General features: G+C 72.2%; 3 protein-coding genes across 5 annotated transcripts; 2 read left to right on the plus strand and 1 right to left on the minus strand.

Annotated features, from left to right (window-relative positions):
• The first annotated feature begins 582 nt into the window (after positions 1 to 582).
• ZNF467 (zinc finger protein 467) lies at positions 583 to 19,675 on the plus strand. The gene is made up of 9 exons (XM_080579486.1): positions 583 to 819; positions 1,029 to 1,136; positions 1,220 to 1,336; positions 1,506 to 2,881; positions 10,512 to 10,965; positions 12,935 to 13,071; positions 13,748 to 13,856; positions 14,420 to 14,533; positions 14,807 to 19,675. The coding sequence occupies exons 1-9, from the start codon at positions 786 to 788 to the stop codon at positions 17,551 to 17,553; spliced, it is 5,196 nt and encodes a 1,731-aa protein (XP_080435612.1). The 5' UTR covers positions 583 to 785; the 3' UTR covers positions 17,554 to 19,675.
• On the plus strand, positions 2,898 to 7,058 carry LRRC61 (leucine rich repeat containing 61). Of its 3 annotated transcripts, none has more exons than XM_080581385.1 (2): positions 2,898 to 4,660; positions 5,803 to 7,058. In XM_080581385.1, exon 2 carries the CDS (start codon positions 5,815 to 5,817, stop codon positions 6,592 to 6,594), a length of 780 nt encoding a protein of 259 aa, XP_080437511.1. In that variant the 5' UTR covers positions 2,898 to 4,660; positions 5,803 to 5,814; the 3' UTR covers positions 6,595 to 7,058. The 3 variants fall into 3 exon arrangements, with proteins under 3 accessions (XP_080437511.1, XP_080437510.1, XP_080437512.1); XM_080581384.1 differs by lacking the exon at positions 2,898 to 4,660 and adding an exon at positions 5,493 to 5,579; XM_080581386.1 differs by lacking the exon at positions 2,898 to 4,660 and adding an exon at positions 5,522 to 5,599 and having other exon boundaries at positions 5,815 to 7,058.
• RARRES2 (retinoic acid receptor responder 2) lies at positions 7,296 to 9,589 on the minus strand. Its single transcript, XM_080581394.1, has 5 exons — positions 9,367 to 9,589; positions 8,342 to 8,446; positions 7,931 to 8,035; positions 7,637 to 7,769; positions 7,296 to 7,466 (listed from the first exon to the last, which is right to left on the minus strand). The coding sequence occupies exons 1-4, from the start codon at positions 9,529 to 9,531 to the stop codon at positions 7,656 to 7,658; spliced, it is 489 nt and encodes a 162-aa protein (XP_080437520.1). The 5' UTR covers positions 9,532 to 9,589; the 3' UTR covers positions 7,296 to 7,466; positions 7,637 to 7,655.
• Positions 19,676 to 19,958: the final 283 nt, after the last annotated feature.

Genomic DNA, 19,958 nt, shown 5'->3' on the forward strand with positions numbered 1-19,958 from the left:
GCTGGGTGCGGGGCCGGGGGGGGGTTATGGGGGGGCGGATGGGGGTCGGGGGGCTGGGGACGGTGGGGTGGGGGAACGCAGGGGGCGGTGGGGGGCACGGGGGGGACATGGGGGGACTTGGGGCAATGGGGGGGACAGGGCAGGGCTGGGGGGGGCTGGGGGTCGGGGGGGCACGGGGGGGGTGTGGGGGGACGTGGGGCAATGGGGGGGACAGGGCAGGGCTGGGGGGGGCTGGGGGTCGGGGGGCACGGGGGCAGTGGGGGGCACGGGGGGGACATGGGGGGACTTGGGGCAATGGGGGGGACAGGGCAGGGCTGGGGGAGGCACTGGGGCGGTGGGGGGCACGGGGGGGACATGGGGGGACATGGGGCAATGGGGGGGACAGGGCAGGGCTGGGGGGGGCTGGGGGTCGGGGGGGGCACGGGGGGGACGTGGGGGGACATGGGGCAATGGGGGGGACAGGGCAGGGCTGGGGGGGCACAGGGGCGGTGGGGGGCATGGGGGGGACATGGGGGGACTTGGGGCAATGGGGGGGACAGGGCAGGGCTGGGGGGGGCTGGGGGTTGGGGGGGGGGCACAGGGGCAATTGGGAGGGTGCGAGCCCCTCGGGGTGCCCGGGATGGGGTGGCTGTGCTGGTGCCGTGTCCCCGTGGGGGGCTGGGGGTGAGGGCGGGGGGCACCGGCTGCCCCCCTCCGTTGAGCAGGGCCGCGGTTTCCCCATCGCCCCTCGCAGGGGCTGAGCCCACCCGAGTGCCGACGCGGAGCGGCCGCGGCAGGACGGCGCCATGAGGGAGAGCTTCGACGCCCTGCTCGCCCTGGGTAAGGCGGCGGCACCGACGCCCGCTCCGGAGGCTCCGGGTTTGCTCCCGTGCCCGCCGTGGAGCCACGAGCTCGGGGGCCCGGCCGGGCGGAGGTGCCGGCCCCCAGCACCGCCGCGGCTGGGTTTTGGTGCGGGGCCTGGTGGGAAGCCAGGAGCCGGGACTGGGACCCAGGGCCTCCCCGGTTCATCCTGGCGCCGTCCCCTGCAGGCGTCCCCATCACCAAACCGGAGCCGGTGCCGCACACGGAGCAAGCGGAGGAGCCGCACACCCAGGCACCGGCGGAGGAGACGGAGGCACCGGGCTGTGCCGGATCAGGTTGGTGCCAAGGCCCTGGGGGGGCTCTTGCCCGTCCCTGGGTCTGGAGGGAACCCCAGCTTTACCGCGCTTTGTCCTCCCAGCAAGGCTGCTGGTCCCCAAGGCGGAGGTGCTGCCTGAGGGCGATGGCGAGGAGCAGCCGGGCGGCGGGGACGCGGGGGCCGTGCAGGGGCATGGCAGCCTGGAGCTCGGCTGCTCAGGTGAGGTTCCCGTGCCGGCATCTCCAGCTCGTGGCAAACCGCCGGTCGGCACGGTGCGGGCGCGCTGGGGGCACGCGGTGACGGGCGCTGGGTTCCCGTGGCGGTGCCGCCCGTCCGTAACACGGGGCGCGCCGATCGCGTCCCCACGGCCCCGCTCTGTGCCCCGCAGAGGACTGGCTGGTGCGGAAGGTGAAGGTGGAGGACGAGGACGAGGAGTGGCCGGCCGGCCTCAGCGCCGAGGCCCTGCTGGCGGGGCAGCTCCCGGGCAGCGCCTCCCCACCCGCCGCGGGCGCCTGCAAGCCGGAGCCGCCCAGCCCCGGGGAGCCGGCGGAGCTGGGCTACAGCGTGCTGCCCGCCTTCGCCTGGCCGCTGCTGGGCGAGGGCCTGGCCGGCCCCGGCGCCTGCCAGCACTGCTGCTGCGCGGCACAGCCCCGGCCGTGCGGGCAGTGCGGCGCCCCGGCCCCCCCGCGCCCCTTCGCCTGCGCGCAGTGCGGGAAGGGCTTCGGCAAGAAGGCGCACCTGACCCGGCACCTGCGGGTGCACACGGGCGAGCGGCCCTACCCCTGCGCCCAGTGCGGCCGGCGCTTCCGCCAGAAGATCCACCTCCGCTCCCACCAGAAGACGCACACGGGCGAGCGGCCCTTCCCCTGCACCGAGTGCGGCCGCCGCTTCCGCAAGAAGACGCACCTGGTGCGGCACCAGCGCACCCACACCGGCGAGCGCCCCTACGCCTGCGCCTGCTGCGGCCGCAGCTTCGCCCACAAGCAGCACCTGCTGCGGCACCAGCAGCTGCACGCCGAGCCGGCCGACGGGGCCGCGCTGCCGCCCGCCGAGCAGAAGCCCTTCCCCTGCCCCGAGTGCGGGAAGAGCTTCAGCTGGAAGAAGAACCTGACGTCCCACCGCCGGCTGCACCTGGAGGGGCGGCCCTTCGCCTGCGCCGAGTGCGGCCGCGGCTTCAGCGACAAGCGGCACCTGACGGCCCACCTGCGCGGGCACATGGGGCTGAAGCCCTACGCCTGCCCCCACTGCGAGAAGACCTTCAGCCACAAGCCCAACCTGACCACCCACCAGCGCACGCACACGGGCGAGCGCCCCTTCGCCTGCCCCGACTGCGGCCGCGGCTTCGCCCACAACCAGCACCTGCTGCGGCACCTGCGGGTGCACACGGGCGAGCGCCCCTTCGCCTGCCCCCAGTGCGGGCGCTGCTTCAGCTCCCGGCCCAACCTCATCGCGCACACCAAGGCGCACGCCGGCGCGCGCCCCTTCACCTGCGAGCAGTGCGGCCGCGGCTTCAGCCGAAAGTCCCACCTGGCGCGGCACCAGGCGGTGCACACCGGCACCCGGCCCCACGGCTGCACGCAGTGCGGCAAGCGCTTCAGCTCCAAGACCAACCTGGCGCGGCACCAGGCCGTGCACACCGGCCACCGGCCCTACATCTGCACCCAGTGCGGAAAGAGCTTCAGCCGGAAGACCCACCTCCTGCGCCACGAGCGCACCCACGCTGCGGCGCCCGCGCCCCGGCAGGGCTGGGTGGCCCCGGCCCCTGCCACCCTCTGCCCCTGAGCGCCGGGAGCTGAGTCCCTGCCCGCGGGGCTGCCGTGCTCCATGTCCTGCGCCGGCGCCGTGGTCGAAGGGAGGAACCGGCTGCTCCGACGTGGGACGTGCCGCCAGCTGCTGCTCCCGTCGCAGTGCCCAGCTCCGGGGACCTGTGTGGCATCGGGGTGGGGACAGGGACAGAGCTGTCGTGCTCCTGCCAAGGGGGCCGGTGCAGGGCACCCGACGGCTCTGGGTGGGCCCAGCGATGCTCTTGGCCCCGGCACCGGGACGCTGCGTCTGGGCTCGCTGCCATTCTCCAGGCAGGGCCCAGCGAGGCGGCTCCAGCACCGGAGCGCTGGCCTGCGGCAGGGCTGGTGGCTCTCAGGCAGCAGGGCCAGCACCGGGTGGAAAAGCTCCCTGCAGCCGCACGGGGGGCACGAGCCCTGCTCCCAGCCCTGCCCAGGCCTGGCAGGCTCCCCTGTGGCAGGAACAATTCGTAAATGCCAATAAAACGTCCTTTGCCAAGTTTCCCTGGGGATGTTGTGGGGCTGGGCAGGAGCGAAGGCTGCGCAGCGGGACGGCGTGGGGCTGCGGGGTGCCGGCACCACGGGGCCGGTGGGACGCAGCATCCGCAGGGCAGGGCCCGGGGGCTGCGTGGGGCCACGATCCACACCCCAAAGCCCCTCGGCTGCACGCAGGGCTGGGGTTCCCAGCCGGCCAGCGGTGCTGCAGGCACTCCTGGCGCCGGCCGCATGCCTGCGGGTTGTTTTCCCCGTCCTGCGGCGCGCTGAGCTGAATCCGCGCTTGTTTGCTCCTGGAAGGAGGGAGAAAACACGAGCCTGGGGCCGCAACCACGAGCAGGCAGCCGGCCCCAGGCGGGCGGGAGCCGTGCAGCGGCACACGTAAAAAGGTGCCCGTTATTGAACCTCGGCGTGGGGCAGGGCAGGACGGGGCCGAGCCACGCGGGCTGTGCCCTGCCGGCAGCGTCCGGCTCCTGCTGGCCCTGGCAAGGGAAGGCGCAGCCCCCGGGGGCCGCGGTGCCGCTGGGCTCCCCGCTGGGGATGCTGCCCCCACCCCACGTCTCAGCCGTGCCACGCGTGTCGCCCCGTCCCCAGCCCGTCTCGCTGTCCCTGGCAGCCGGTGGCAGTGGCAGGAGGGCAGCGGGACAGCGGGGACCAGGCAAGGTGGCACGTCCCCAGCCCCTGCAGCAGCGGGGGGGCTGGCGGTGGTGTGGGTTTATCTCCCCGCTGCAGGACCGCGGGGTTCCCGGCTCGGCTTCCTGTTATTGCGGCGGCCGGCGCGGTGCTGGCAGGGCCGGCACCGCCGCGACGGAAGGGAGGGGGCCGGGGCCCTGCCGCTGCCGCCCTTCCCGTGGCCACCAGGCACCACCCGGCCCCGGGACGGGGCTGCGGCCCCCCGGAGGGAAGGGTGGTGGGGAGTTGGTCTGGACATCGGGAAGGGGTTCTTCACCCGGAGGCGGTCGCGCACTGGAAGGGGCTCCCCAGGGACGTAGTCACGGCACCGAGCCTGTCAGAGTTCAAGAAGCATTTGGGCTGTGCTCAGTCATAGGTCTGAATTTTTGGGTAGACCCGTGCGGTGCCGGGGGTTGGACTCGATGATCCCTATGGGTCCCTTCCAGCTCGGGATATTCCATGAGTCAGTGGCTCCGTGCTGCCGGGGCTCGGCATCGCCGCCGCCGTGCCTGGGGACCGGCGACGTCTCTGGGGGCAGCGGTCACGGCGAGGCTGTGGGCACGGCTGCGGCATGGGGACGTGAGCGGGGACACCGGTGAGGGCACGGCGGTGGCACGGGGACGTCAGCCCCGGCGCAGGCAGGGCCGTGGCCCCGTGGGTGCCCGGCAGCCGTGGGAGCCGCCCCGGCCAGTGAGCGGTGTGGGGGCTGGAGCACCCCGTCCACCCCTCTGTCCTGCCCATCTGTGTGTCCAACTGTCTGTCTGTCCTCCCCTCTGTCCCATCCCTCCCTCCCATCTGTCTGTCCGTCCCTCTGTCCCTTCACTCCTCTGTCCCATCTGTCTGTCCGTCCGTCCATCCACCCATCCATCTCTCCACCCATCTGTCCCTCCATCCCTCCCTCTGTCCCTCCTGCCCCTTCCTCCATTCCTTTCTCATCTATCCATCTATCCGTCTGTCCATCCATCCGTCCATCTGTCCATCCATCCATCCATCCCCCTACCACCTCTCCCGCCATTTATTTTTATTTCCCTCCCGTCTGTCCATCCGTCCATCCACCCATCTATTCGTGTGTCCATCTAGGTGTCCACCCATCTGTCTGTCCATCCCCCTCCCACCTCTCCCACCATTCATCTTTCCCTCCCGTCCGTCCGTACGTCCGTCCATCCCACCACAAGCCCACTGCCGAGCCGTGGCCCTTGGTGCCAGCTGGCTGTCCGTCCGTCTGTCCACCAGCTGGCCGTCTGTCCGTCTGCCCGTCCACCCATCCCTCTGCCCTGTCTGTCCGTCTGTCCATCCGTCCGTCCATCCATCCATCCATCCACCCACCCACCCACCCATCCCCGTCTCCCACCCCTCCATCTGTCCGTCCGTCTGTCCGTCCGTCCCATCCCCCCGACCCGCCCCCCCCCCTCCCCGGTGCCCTTCGGTCCCGGTGCCGGTCCCGGTGCCCCTCCCCCTCCATCGCCACGGCAACGGGAGGCGGAGCCGAGGGGGCCGCCGGGAGCCGCCGCTCGGTGAGCGCGGGGGGGTCCCGGTGTTTGGGGAGGGGGGGGGGGTCCCCGGTGGCGAGCCCCCGCCTGCCCCGAGCACCCCACGGGGAGGGGGGCGAGACCCACGGGGGGGGGGAGGAGGGGATCCCACGGGGGTCCGAGCCCCACGGGGGGGTCCGAGCCCCACGGGGGGGGTCCGGGGGGGCCGTGTCGGTGCCGGTGCCGACCCTCGGCGGCGTCCCTGCAGGGCTCGGCGCAGATGGAGGCGCGGGCGGAGAAGGGCGAGGAGGGCGCCGGGGCGCGGATCACGGCGCAGCTGCTGAAGGCCAGCACCGGGCAGTTCGCGCTGGACTCCATCCTGCTGCTGCGGCTGCGCGGCCGCGGCATCGCCGACCTGGGCTGCCTGGGCGACTGCGCCCACCTGGAGTGGCTGGACCTCTCCGGCAACGCCATCTCGCAGCTGGGCCCGCTGGCCGGCCTCAAGCAGCTGGCCGTCCTCAACCTCTCCCGCAACCGCGTCTCCAGCCTGGAGCCGCTGGGCTCCTGCGAGAGCCTCCAGAGCCTCAACCTGGCGGGCAACCTGGTGAGCAGCCTGCAGCAGCTGCGCTGCCTGGCCGGCCTGCGGCGCCTGGAGAGCCTGCGGCTGCGCGACGCCCTGGGCCAGCTCAGCAACCCCGTCTGCGCCGCCGCCGCCGCCTACCGCGCCGCCCTGGCCGAGGCGCTGCCCGGCCTCAAGGCCATCGACGGCGAGCGGGTGTCGGGCCGCGGCAGCGAGCTCTTCCAGCTCTGCCGGGACCTCGACAGCTCGCTGGGCCACGGCCCCGGCCCCGCGCCGCCCCGCGCCGCCCAGCCCTGGGTGCAGGCGAGTTTCTGGGAGCCGCCGCCGCCCCGGCGCAGCTCCGTCATAGAGGAGGCGTACAAGCAGTTCGGCGAGGCGCTGCAGGAGTGCCGGGAGCTGAGCCGGCGCGCCGACGACACCATCGCCCAGGCGGAGCGGGCGCTGAGCGTCCGCAGCGACCCCGGCTCCTACGTCTTCTGAGCGGGGAGAGAGCCGGTCCCGGAGCCCCGCATGCCGCCGTCCCGCCCCATCCGCCCCCCGGCCGGGGTCCCCGAGGAGCCACGAAGCCGGCCTCGCCTCCGGGCTGCTGCGGTGCCTGAGCCCCGCTCCGCTCTGGAGCAGCACCCGGGCTGGCCGCCGAGCTGGCTGCTTCATCCACCTCGTTGTGCTTCGTGCCCTCGGAGCCCGGGGAGGCTCCCAGCGGGTCCCCAAGCTCACGGCCTCCACGGGGACCTGGGCTCCCCATCCCTCACGCCGACGCAGCAGGAGCAGAGGAGCACTTCCACACCTGGCGGCTTTCGGAGCTGTCCCCAACCCCCCCGGCCCGGCGGAGGAGCTGTGCTGAGAGGTGGGGACGGGGGCTGCAGGGCGGGGGGGCTGGGGGCAGGGACGGAGGGGTGTCACAGAGCGATGGAGGCTGCGCAGTAAAGGCGTGCTGTCCTCGAGGTCTCTGCTGCTTTCTGCTGCGTCCCGGCGCATCCCACATCCCTCCCGAGCCTGCCAGGGTACCACAGAGCAGAGCGTGCCCCGGGCTGGGGGCAGTGTGCGGGGGGTGACAGCCTCAGCAGAGCCCCCCCGGGCTCCCACAGGAGGGGAGCGGGCACAAGAGGGACGTGGAGCCGAGTCCATCCCAACACCCTGAGCACAGCAACCCCGGGCGGGAACGAGAGAGCAGACAACCAGAGGCAGAGCTGGGGTTTACTGGTGCATGCGGACACTGCCTAGGCGTGGGGGGGCCACCTGCAGGACGACCCTCCCTTCATTGCACAGCGCTGGGGGGGCAGCAAGCTCGGGGGGCCGGGCTGGCCCCATGTCAGCATCCTTCCGGGCTGGTGGACGCGGCGTCAGCTGGCCTGGAGAGAGGGGACAGGGGGGTGCTGAGAGGAGCTGGCTGCAGGAGGAGCCCCCCCGCCCGCACCTCCCCACGCCACGCAGGGCGGCGAGCCGGTCCCAGGCACCGCCAGCACCCGCGGCCGCTCGCCCCGGGGGACGTGGATGCGCGGGGACCGTCCCCGGCACCCACCGTGGCCGGGTGCAGCCACCTAGGCTGGCATCCCCCTGGAGAAGGCGAACATGCCGGGGAGGTAGAGGACGTCCGTCGACTTGCCGGCCTCCTCCACGGCCCTGCACTCGGCCTCGTCGCGCTGCTTGATCTCCTGCGGGGCAGAGAGCGGGGGGCTGGCACCGCAGAGGGGGGGCACGCGGGACAAGCCAGCCCCCGGAGCACCTCCGGGACACGTGAGCGAAAGGATGCAGGCAGCAGCCAGGGCCAGAGCCCCCCCCGCCAGCCCTGGGACACCCCCTGGGGACAGCTCACCTTCACGGCCAGGTGGTGGCTGGGGCCGCAGTTGTGGTACTTGTCCAGCACCTTGGGGACATCGCTGTTGTCAAACTTGTAGCAAGCCAGGCAGGCCGGCTTCCTCTGGGGACACAACGTGGCCGTCAGCGCTGGTGCCGGCACCCAGCCCGCCCCCAGCCCCGTTCCCAGCTGAACCCCGCTCCCTGCCGGCCCGCAGCTCTCCCCCACGCTCGTGGCTGTGCAGCGAGAGGCTGGCGCCGGGCACGGCCACGTCCCGTCCCTGCCATCCCTCCTGCAGCCCCGGCAGAGGGGACAGGCACGCGGGGACCGGGGCAGGAGGGAGGGAGAAGGGGGACGCTGCTCTGCCCCCACGCGACGTGGTGCGGGTTCCAGGAGCCGGCTCGGAGGGGGGCGCAGCCCCCGTCTCACCCTGTTCTCCACGGCCTTGCAGTTCTGCGTCCTCTGCGCCCTCTTCCTGCAGTTGGTCTGCACGAGGTTGACGCGCAGCTGGACGAACGTCCCCGACGAGTCTTGCTGGTGCGAGAGGGAAACGTCCCGTGAGAGGCGGGGAGGGAGGGACGAGGGGGGACTGGGGGGGCACGCGCAGCTCGCTGGGGCAGTGCTGGGATATTTTGGGGTGAGGAGAGGCAGGACCCGCCTGGGTGCTCGCCATGCCCCCGGTGCCTCAGGACAGCGGGGAAGGCAGAGCAGGCAGTACCCGAACCGTTTGTGCCGCCCGGTCCCACTGCCCCGGTTCCCCCTCTGACCGCCGTCACGGCGGGCACAGCCCCAGGGGGGGTTCCGCACACCCCGGGGTCCGAGGGACAACGACCCTGAGCACAAACCCAGCCCCAAATCAACCCAAGGCCCTGCGAGGAGGCTCCCACGAGGGGCGAGCGGCTCAGAGGGGAGAGGCCCTACGGCCCCCAGCACCCCGTGAGCACGGGCAGCTCCTGGGGAGAGCTCCAGGGGCACGGGACGGAGCCAAACCGGGACACCATGCCCGGGGGGACGGGGACGGGATGGATCTGAGCCGGGACACCGCGTCCTGCCCGGGGGGACGGGGACGGGACGGAGCTGAACCAGGACACCGCGTCCTGCCCGGGGGGGACGGGGACGGGACGGAGCTGAACCAGGACACCACGTCCTGCCCAGGGGGACCAGGATGGGATGGAGCTGAGCCGGGACACCGCGTCCTGCCCGGTGACAGCCAGGCCCCAGAGGCCACCGGGTCTGCTCCGGGCACTGTGGTTAATGAGTAGCTGAGCGCCGCCAGCGCACCCTGCCCCGTGCCAACGGGCACAGCCAGCACCGCCCGGGGACCGCGGCACCGTGCACCCCCGGCCGTCTCCGTGCCCGGCGCCACCCTGCTCGCCGCAAAGCCCCCGCGGGGCACGGTCACGGTCACGGGCAGGGGCACCGGTCCCGGTCCCGGTGCTGGACTCGGCACTCACCCGCTCGACGGCCCCCTCGAGGGAGTGCTCCCTGAAGAGGAAGAGCACGCTGCCCCGGCCGTGGAAGTACTCGAGCACGTCCCGCACCACCCGCCGCTGCAGCGGGCTCTGGCTGGCGGCCGCCAGGGCCACGAAGCCCAAGGCGAGGGCCAGCACCCGCCGCATCGCCGCCGCCGCGCCTCGTCCCGCTGCCTCCCGGCACGGCCCCGCTCCGCCCCCGGGGAGGAGGCGCCCGGACCGGGGGGGGTGTGGGGGGGGGGGGCTCGGACCGAGAGGGGGGCAGCGGGCCCGGGACGGCCCCGGGGGATGCGGGGAGGGGCCGGGGGGGGTGGGCGCGGGGTGGGGCCTGCCCCGAGAGGGGGCACCGGGGGGTAACGGGGGGGGTAATGAGGGGGTAACGGGGGGTACCTAGGGGGTACTGGGGGGTAACGGGGGGGTAACGGGGGGTATCAGGGGGGCACCGGGGGGGTAATGAGGGGGTAACGGGGGCTACCCGGGGGGTACCGTGGGGGTAACGGGGGGTACCCAAGGGGTCCTGGGGGGTACTGGGGGTACCGGGGGTGTAACGGGGGGTACCGGGGGGTACCAGAAAGGTACCGGGGGGTAACGAGGGGGGTACTGGGGGTCGCCGCCCCGCCTGGCCCTCACGGGCTGGGGGCACGGGACCGTCCCGCCTGACCGGGAGCCACCGCCCCCCGCCCCGGGGAGCCCCGAGGAGCCCCGGGGCCGCCCCGCTGCCGCCGCTCCCGGGCTCCCCGGTGTCGCCGCCCCCGCACGGCCCCCGTGCAGGCTGCAGGCACCGGGGTAGAGGCCGCGGCTGGGGCAGGGGCAGGGGCACAGCGCCCTCGGTACCGCCCGGCCCGGCCCCGCCTGGGGGGGGGAACGGGGGAGGACTCAGGGGGACGGGAGGTGGCGCTCTAGCCCACGTCGGGCAACTCTATGGTGGCGCCGCTCTAGCCGCGCGCTGAGCGCTCTATGGTGCCGCGCGCTGCTTCCGGCACGCCCCTAGGGGGTGCCGCCACGGGTCACGCGGTGACCCGGAAGCGCTATGGCGATGCGGCGGGCGGGAACTACAACTCCCAGCAGCCCCCGCGCCGGCAGCGGCCGCCTCCCCGCTCCTCCCCCCCGTCCCCCCTCACATCCAGGCCCCGCCGCTGGGCGCGCGCCTCTGCCGGCGTCGCCGCCGCGCTGACGTCACCGTCGCGGCGACGTCACCGCGCCGCGGCGACGTCACCGCGCCGCGGGACGCCGGCGGCCGTGAGTCCCCCGGGGAGGCGGCCCCGGGGCTGGGGGAGGGGGGCGGCGGCGGCGGAGGGACCGGGGGGGGGGGGGCGGGGGCGGGCAGGGAGGCGGCCACGGGCCCCCCCCAACGCGGAGCCACCGCCGTCCCCGCCCGCCCCGGGCCGCGGCCTGCCCCCGGCGGGAGCCCCCGGGCCTGCGGCTGCCGGGAGCGGAGCCCACGGGGCCCCCCCCGGCCTGGTCCCGGCCCTCAGCCGCCCCCGGGGATGTGTCCGGGGGGGGGGGTCCCGGGGCTGCCGGCACCGCCTGGGGCGGGGGGGGGGGAGCTCGGTGTCGCGATAACGATACCGGGGGCTAACGGTGAGTCACCCGGTGTCGCGATACCGGGGGCTAACGGTGGGGGCTCGGTGTCGCGATAACAGTGACTGGCGGTGGGGCCTCAGTGTCACGGTACCGGTGGCTAACAGCGGGTGCTCAGTATCGCGATACCGGTGGCTAGCGGTGGGTCCCTCAGTATCGCGATACCGGTGGCCAACGGTGAGACCCTCGCTGTCGCAATACCGGTGGCTAACGGTGAATCCCTCGGTGTTGCGATACCGGTGGCTAACGGTGAGTCAGCCAGTATCACGATACTGCTGGCTAACGGTGGGTCCCTCAGTATCACGATACCGGCGCCTGACGGTGAATTCCTCGGTGTTGCGATACCGGTGGCTAGCAGTGGGTCTTTGGTCTCACGATACCGGTGGCTAATGGCGGGCGCTCAGTATCGCGGTACCAGCGAGTAACCGTGGGTCCCTCAGTATCACGATACCGGCGCCTAACAGCGGGTCCCTCAGGATCGTGATACCAGCGGCTAACGGTGGGTGCTCGGTGTCGTGATAACGGCGACCGACGGTGGGTGCTCAGTGTCACGGTACGGGTGGCGAACGGTGAATCCCTCGGTGTCGCGATACTGGTAGCTGACAGCGAGTCACCCAGGGTTGCAACACCGGTGGCTGGCGGTGGGTCCCTCGGTATCGTGATACCGGTGCCTAACGGTGAGTCACCCAGCGTCGTGATACCGGTGGCTAACGGTGGCTCCCTCAGCATCACGATACCGGTGCCTGACGGTGAATCCCTCGGTGTCGTGATACCGGCGGCTAACGGCGGGTCACCCACTGTCCCGATACCGGCAGCTAACGGTGGGCGCTCAGTATTGCGATACCGGTGACTAACGGCAGGCCACCCGGTGTCCCGATACCAGGCCAGGCCCCCGCCCGTGCCTCCCGCGCTGCTGCCACTGCTCCGGGCGGCGGAGCCCCGAAAACAACGCCGCTGGCGGCCGGGGGCTCCTCAAAGCGTCCCCGTCCCTCCTGGGGAGCAGGGGAAGGTCCCCGAGGAGCCGGGCGCTGCCGTGACACCGTCTGCGGCGGGGGCACCCCCGTGTCACCCCCGCCTCGCACCCCTCCGCAGCTGCCCTCGCCAGCTCTCGGCGTGCCGTTTCCGTACCGGATCCGCCGGGGGCACCGATTTCTCGCCCCGCGTTGCCCACCGGGGGCAAGTTGCCCGTCGGGGGCCCCCTGCAGCAGTGGGGGCCGCGAGGCCCAGGAAGCGCAGGGCAGCGTTTGGGCTCTGCGGGACCTGTCCTTCCCCCCCCCCCGGTGCCCAGGGGACGCCGCCGGTGCCTCCTGAGGTGCTGCGGAGCTCCCTGGAGACGTGAACGTCCCGGCCCGGTGCTGGCCGGGGCGAGTCCGAGCCCTGGCGTCCCTAAAGACGGAGCGGGAGGGAAGGAGCGAGGGATATATACGGAGAGGGGGCCCTGCTGGGGCGCTGCGGCCATCGTGTCCCCCCCCCGAGGGACCGTGCCCCGCTCGTGCTGTGGCAGGGGCAGGAGAGGCCCCCCCGAGAGCTGCGGCCCCAAGCGGGGGCTGCTCTCGCCCGCCGGCCATCCCCCACCTCCCCCGGTACGCGCTCAGGGCCGCAGGCACACTGGGGCCGGCTCGGGGACCCCCTGTGGTGCCGGGACCCCGCAGCCCCCGGCTGGGTTTTGCCCGGAGCCGCGGGGTTGCAGCTGCGGCTCCCCCCCAGCCCCCCCCACTCCCCGCACGGCCCCGGCGCAGGACTACAACTCCCGGCAGCGCTCCGCGCGCGGGCCGCGGGGAGGCTTTCCTGTAAACAGAGGCTCTGAACTCGGGCCAGACCCCGGGGCTGGCTCCTTCCTTCCCCCTCGGATAACTCGGAGGAGGAGGAGGAGGAAGGTCCGGGCGCCCGCCGTGCCGCTCCTGCCGCCGCCCGTGCTCTCCCGTTGCCGCCGCCGCGCTCACTCCTCCGCTCTCCTCCGCTCCCGCAGGGCCCCGCAGCAGCCATTTGGAGGAAGTTGGGGAAGATCCGAGCCTGCCGTGGAAGGCGGAGGGAGAGGACACGGCCGCCGCCGCCCCGCGCCCAACGGCCCCGAGGGGCACCATGTCCGCCGGGGGGGCTCCCCAGGTATGGGGGGGGGGGGGGCGGCGGCTCGCGCTCCTTCCCCCGAGGGATCGGCCGTGCCCCGGGGGCCGAGCGCGGCGCGGGGCGGGGGGGGGGGAGCCTGGGGTTGCCTTTTGTGCCGCCGCCGCCTTGTCGTGGCGGCCTCCCCGGGGGGCCGGGAGCTCCCCCGGTGCTTTCCTCCGCCTCCGGTCGCCCAGAACTGCTCTCGCCCCCGGAGGCCCTGCCGGCTCCGCGCGAGACTTTCCCTTTGGAGCTGGCACTTCTGGAAGTTGTGACAGCCCTCGGGGCGCCGCCTGGCGCCATCTGTTCTCCCGGTGCTCCTGCCGAGCCACCGGGGAGCTCCGGGGGAGGACGAGGGGAGCCCCGGGGGGGGCGGAAGGGGCGCCGGGCTTCCCGGGAGGAGCCTGCTCGGGGCTCTCGCAGCGACCTCCCCCCTTCGGTCCCGGCCCTGGCTGGGTGGCCCTGAGGCAGGGGGGAGGCTGAAAGGGATTGGGGCGGGGGGTGGGGGGCGAGTGGGAGAGGGCACGGGAGCGCTGCGACACCTCCCAGCGCCCGGGCCCCCCGGGGGGCAGCGCTGCCGCGCGCCTCCCGCCAGGAGAAAACAAAAAGAAGAGGCAAAAAGCAAAGCCAAGCGGCCGCGGCCGGCTGCTGAAACGCCTCCCCCTCTCTCCCGGAGCAGCCTGCCCACGTCCTGAACCTGCTCCCTTACCCCCGGCTGAACGAGGTGCCCAGGGCCGGCCATGAGCTGGGTTCCGCGGGCGCGGAGATCCCCTCCGACCCCTGCACAGGTGAGGGCCCGGGGCGGCCGGCGGGGGGGCTCCCGCGTCCCCTGGGGTGCGGGCAGGGGGGCAGGATCCGTTCCTAAACCCGCGCAGATGTGGCACGGGGGTGGGGGGTGTGGGGAGGAAACCCCCCGCCCGCCTTGCGGGCGCGGCGCTGGTGCAGGTGGAGACTTTTCCTGCTGTCTGGGCGGTTGGGGCCGCGCTGGTTGCATTCTTGCGGTGCCCTTTGAAATCCTATCGTGGAAGCGCCAGGCGGGATCTGAGGACGCCGGGGTGAGTTTGCGAGGCTCCGAGGGAACGTCGTTTTCCCGGGAACGGTGTTCTCGCTCACCTTCCGCTGGAGCGCGCGTTGCCAGGAGGAGGGAGGCTGGAGCTTGGGTTTCTTTTTATCTTTAATTACACTTCAGGCAGCGGCAGCTTAAAATAGATGAAAGCAATGCCCCGAGGCTCGGTTAATTTTAGCTTATTTGTGAATTAACGCAGGCGTCTCCAGCATAATGATGCGTATGCCGAATGCATGTTTTGCAGTGTGACAGTTCATGGTGACCAGCTCTTATCCCTTCAACCAGGCTACAGATTTTTCAAGCCCGGTGGCTTGTTCGGTATTAAACAGTCGGAGGAGCCGTTCCCCGAAGGCCAGCAAATGCAGGAGGACAGCAAGATCCTCGTGAGCCCGTGTGCAGGTAGGTGCTCCCCGTGTCCCCGCGGGGGCTTCGCAGCGGTTGGCGACTGGCCTTGGCAGGGGACGTTGGCCCTGCGGGGCTGTCGGCAGCCGTTTTGGGCCGTTTTGGGAAGTTTTTGCCGTAGCCGCTGGCGGCTCCCAGCAAGCCACGGGTGGAACGGGTTCTGGAAGGGTTCTCTGTCCCCCCCCGCCCCCCCCCCCCCGGGTAATTAGGGCGCTATAAACTGCGGCCAAGGTCTCTGAAATCGATGTCTTGAATCTTTTTGGAATCTAGTTGAGCCCGGGCGACCGAGCAAAGTGGAGCAGCCCGACGAGAAGCCCGGGGTCGCCGCGGGCTCGCTGGAGCTGTACCCGGCGGGCGCCGGCGGTTCCGGCCGCTGGTTCCATGGCGGGCAGCGCGCGCCCGAACGGGCGGGCGCGGAGCGGGACGGCGCCGCCAGCCTCAGCCCGCTCCCGTCCCGGGTGGCCTGCTGGGCCCCCCAGCTCGGCAGCGGCCCCTTCCGCTGCGCCCAGTGCGGGAAGGGCTTCCGCCAGAAGCAGAGCCTCATCACGCACGAGAGGATCCACACCGGGGAGAAGCCCTACAGGTGCGGGGACTGCGGCAAGAGCTTCAGCCAGCGGCCCAACCTGCTGACCCACCGCCGCGTGCACACGGGGGAGCGCCCCTTCCCCTGCACGCAGTGCGGCAAGAGCTTCAGCCAGAAGGCCAACCTCCTGGCCCACCAGCGCATCCACGCCGCCAACGAGAAGGCGCTGGCCGGGGGCGAGCAGGAGGACGGCGCCTCCGGCAAGCCGAAGCTGCGCGCCCCGCAGCGGAGCTACCAGGACGACACCCCCTTCGTCTGCCCCGAGTGCGGGAAGAGCTTCCGCCAGAAGCCCAACCTCATCACCCACCGGCGCATCCACACCGGCGAGCGCCCCTTCACCTGCTTCCTCTGCGGCCGGAGCTTCAACCAGAAGACCAACCTGGTGACGCACTACCGCGTGCACACCGGCGAGCGCCCCTTCGCCTGCACCCAGTGCGGCAAGCGCTTCACCCAGAAAACCAACCTGGTGACGCACCAGAGCACCCACACCGACGTCCGGCCCTACCCCTGCGGGCAGTGCCAGAAGTGCTTCAAGGACAAGGTGTCCCTCAAAGCCCACCAGAAGACGCACGCCCCGCGCCAGCGGAGGTGCCCGGGCCGGGGTCCGGCTCCCGCCCTGCCCTTCGGGGCCGCCCCCACGCTGCTGCAGCCCGGCGGCCCGGAGCAGGAGGCCGCCTTCAGCCCGATGCCGCCGCTGCCTGTTCAGAAGATCCCCGAAAACCAAGAGCTGTACTCGTGCACGGAGAAGGGCTTCCCCCCGAAGGAGCAGCTCCTGCCCCACCAGCAGGCCCCGCTGGGGGAGCAGGCCTTCCCCTGCGTGCAGTGCGGGGAAGGGTTTTGCCCGAAGGTGGCTCTGCTCCGCCCGCAGCACGGCCCTGGGGCGGAGGCTCCGGCCGGCTGCGCCGCGGGCTTCAGCCCCGGCCCGCACCTCCTGGGGCACCTGGGGGTGCAGCCCGTCCTCGGGGAAGGCGCAGCCCCCGCGCCGCCCACCCCCGGGGCCGAGAAGCCCTTCATCTGCAACCAGTGCGGCAACAGCTTCGGCCTGTGGCTCTCCCTGGTGGCCCACCAGAAGACCCACGTCGGGCAGAAGGCCTTCCAGTGCCCCGAGCACGATAAGAGCTCCGGAGACGAGCTGTCCGCCAAGTCTCCCCAGGAGAAGGATTTGGACGGGAGAGCCTGGCTGTGCCCCGAGTGCGGGAGGAGCTTTGTCCAGTACGAGCGGCTGGTGAAGCACCGCCAGAACCACAGGGGCCGCGGGCCCTACCGCTGCGACGTCTGCGGGAAGCGCTTCAGCCTGAAGACCAACCTGGTGACGCACCAGCGCATCCACACCGGCGAGCGCCCCTTCACCTGCGGCGTCTGCGGCCGCCGCTTCAACCAGAAGGGGAACCTGGTGACGCACTACCGCACGCACACCGGCGAGCGCCCCTTCGCCTGCACCCAGTGCGGCAAGCGCTTCGCCCAGAAGCCCAACCTCATCGCCCACCAGAAGACCCACTCCGGCAGGCAGCCCTTCACCTGCCTCGAGTGCCCCAAGCGCTTCAAGAGCAAGCTCTCCCTCAGGGTCCACCAGCGCGTGCACGTCGTGGAGCAGCCCCAGAGCGAGCCGGGCCCGGGCCAGACGCCGCCCAGCCTGCAGGCGCACCCCGGCAGCCCCTACCCCTGCTCGCTCTGCGGGGAGTCCTTCGAGGAGCACGGGGAGCTGCAGCTGCACCGGCAGGGCCACGCCGGCGAGCGGCCGCACGCCTGCGCCGAGTGCGGGAAGCGCTTCCGTCAGAAGGTGAACCTGGCCGTTCACCAGCGGACCCACACCGGGGAGCGCCCCTTCCACTGCGCCGAGTGCGGCAAGGGCTTCAGCCAGAAGGCGCACCTCCTGCGGCACCGCAGGACGCACACCGGGGGCGTGCCGCCCTCCTGCTGCGAGGGCGCCTGCCCCGCGCACCGGGACGAGCCCGACGCCGGCGCTCCCCTGGGGAAGGGCTCCGCGCCGCCCGGCGTGCTGCTGTCCCCCTGCTCCCGGGGGGCCGCGCAGGGATCGCTGCCTCGGGAAGAGCTCCGGCCGGGAGCGCAGCCCCCGAACAGAGCGGAGAGCCCGTCCGGGGCAGCAGACATCCTTCTGCAGCTGATGCAGGAAGACCAGCACCTGGTGTCCGGCTCGCACCACCCGCAGGAAGCGCCCGCGGGGCAGTGCCCCTGTAAGTGCGCCGAGGGCGGGGAAGGCCTGGCCGGGAAGCCGACTCTGCAGCCCCAGTGCTGCTGCGCCGACTGCGTGAGCCAGAGGCAGCTGCTCCTGAAGCCCCAGCACGACTGCCGCGCCGAGATCTGGTGCAAGTACGGCGGCTGCGGCAGAAGCTTCGAGGACAAGCGAGTGCTGAGAGTGCCTGAGAGAGCGCACGGCGAAGAGAAAACCTCGCCGTGCCCGAGCTGCTTGTAACGCGCCCGCGCGGGCTGCCATGAACCCGTCCGAGCGAGGGACCGGGCCTCGTCGCTCTTGCACTACGGACACCGAACCTGGACAGGGGGTAGCTCACGCCGGGAGCCGACTGCTGACCAAACGGGGACGGTGCGGAGCCTGTAAGGGCCTGACGCAGGGGAAGCTGCGAGTCAGAACCTGGGGGGGGGCTCCCGGGACGTGGCGGGGGCTCGGGAGGATTGTGGTGGCTCACGGGAACAGGACGCTCTTGCGGAGCGGAGCACCCCGGAGGTGGCGTGGGATGCACCGAACTGGTCACGAAGCAGTGCTGGACTCGGACGCTGCGTGCGCGTTTTCTGTCTTGTGAACATACCAAATTTGTAAAGCGGGTGGAGCTGAGGAGCAGGAGGCGCTACCGGGACTGCGGGTCTGCGGTGCTGGCTTCTGCTGGCAGCTGCCTGCGAAGAGTTGGACGGCGAGGAGCGGGGAGGAGCTGAGGATCCCGCGCCCCGGCTCAAAAGTCGCCTCCGCCGAGCAGGAGGCCGGGCAGAGGCGCATCTGCTGGGCCCTGGCTCCAGGCTCCGCTGGGGGCTGCCGTCCCGTGATGTGCAGACCCCGGCGTGGGGCAGAGAGAGGCCTCGGTGGGCCGAGAGCTTCTGCCAGAGCCCTCCGTCCGTCTCTTCGGACTGGGTGTCCTTCTGCGGGATGTTTTTGGGACGGGGAGCCGAGACCCGCTGTCGGCTGTCCGCCGGTGTGGGCAGAGGAGGAGCAGCTTCGCGGGGAGGCGAGCGAGCCGCCGAAAATGCGGTACCGGCTCTCTTCCAGCCTCGCGGGGACCCCGCGCTGAGGTCCCTGGGCGGCGGGGCTCGGTCCCGAGCCTGCGGCTTCACGGCTGGAGCGGAGGAGCTGGCGGTGGGGAAAGCGTCAGCGCAGCCAGGCGCTGGTGGCCGCCGCGGGCCGTGCCTCACCGCCGCATCCGCAACGGACCGCAGATAAGATTAAGCATCTCCTCTGAGCCTGGAGGAGTATTACAGGGTGAATATGGGGGGGGTGGGTCGGGGAATGTAGCTTCTGCTTCTGTACTTGCTCTGTGGATAACCTTTCTGACTAGCACCTCTTTCTGGTACTCACCTAATTCTGCATAGATAACCCGGGAGCGCCGGGGAGCGGTGGCTGCAGCCTGCCCGGCGCTGCCCCGCGCCTGTGCTCGCGCTCCCGGGCTGGAAGCGGGGGAGCTGCTTGGCCGGGGCAGGGCCGCGGGGGCAGAGCTTTAGGGATGGGAACCGCTGGCCTGAAAGCTGCTCCCGCTTGGAAGCGCGCTTCGCATGAAAGGGGAAACGAATCTCGCCCGCCGCGCCCGAGGGGAGCCGCCCGTCCGCTGCTCCCCCTCACGCGCCACGAGCCGCGTAGCCCTCAGCCCCAGCTATGGCAGTAGAACCCTATCTTGCTTTGCTCGGCTGCAGAGCCTCCTTGCTACAATGGTTTGGCAAAGACCTTCGCTGAAAACATTGGATGCTGTTACCAGCGCCTGGCGCGGCGCCGCGCTCTCCTGGGGCGCTCCTCCCCTGCCTTTTGGGGGGTGCATCCCGGGCCTGCGGCGTCAGGAAACGCCTCTCGCCACGCAGTGCCCGAGTGCCGGCGCAGGCGGCGCAGGGCGGCGGTGGGGTCTCCATCCCCAGAGGTGTTCAAACCGCCTGGACACGGCCCCGGGCAGCCCCCCCGGAGCAGGCGGTGCCCTATCCACGCGGCCCTCGGCCCCTCTGCCCCGTAGGGTTTGGGCAGATCCTGCCCCATGGAGCCGGGCCAGCCGCGGCTGTGCCAGCTCGCTGTCACGCCGAGGGGACACCGGTACGGTCCCTGCCGGAGCTGCAGCCTCGTTAAGGCACTCTTAGCTAACAACGCATCCGGGCGGCGGTGGCGGGGCCGTGCGAGGGGTGGCAGCTGCCGGGCGCGGGGTCCCTGGCACCCGAGCTGTCCCCGGGCAGGGGGTGGGCGTCCAGCCCGCAGTGCTCGGCTCTGCCCTCTCCCCTCCGGCAGACACGCCGCCCTCTCCCTTCCGCCTAGCATCACGCTCCAGCAACATTTCAGGTCCTTGCAATTCTATTTTTTTGAGGTTATTTAAAATAAAAGCTTTCTCACAGCAGGTTCCGGCCTCCTCCTCCTCCTCCTTCCCGGGGAGCGTCGGTGTGGTACCGTGGTCTGCGCCGCAGGGGGGGCCGGGGGCAGGCACTTGGATTTCTGACCCAGCCTCGAGCTGTTCCTGATCCTCGGGGCGAGAGCTGCTCCCCGGCCACGTGCCTCCTTCCCTGCCAAACCGTCGGCCCCGTGGTGCTGAGGCAGAGCCTGGGGCACCGAGGCCTTGCTGAGGGGCTGCGGGGCAGAGCTGGGGTCCTGGGGCAGCCGCGCTGCCCCCAGCGTGTGGGAGA

The sequence above is a fragment of the Anser brachyrhynchus genome (assembly GCF_964034855.1).
Source record: "Anser brachyrhynchus genome assembly, chromosome: 2".
Lineage (NCBI taxonomy): Eukaryota > Metazoa > Chordata > Aves > Anseriformes > Anatidae > Anser > Anser brachyrhynchus.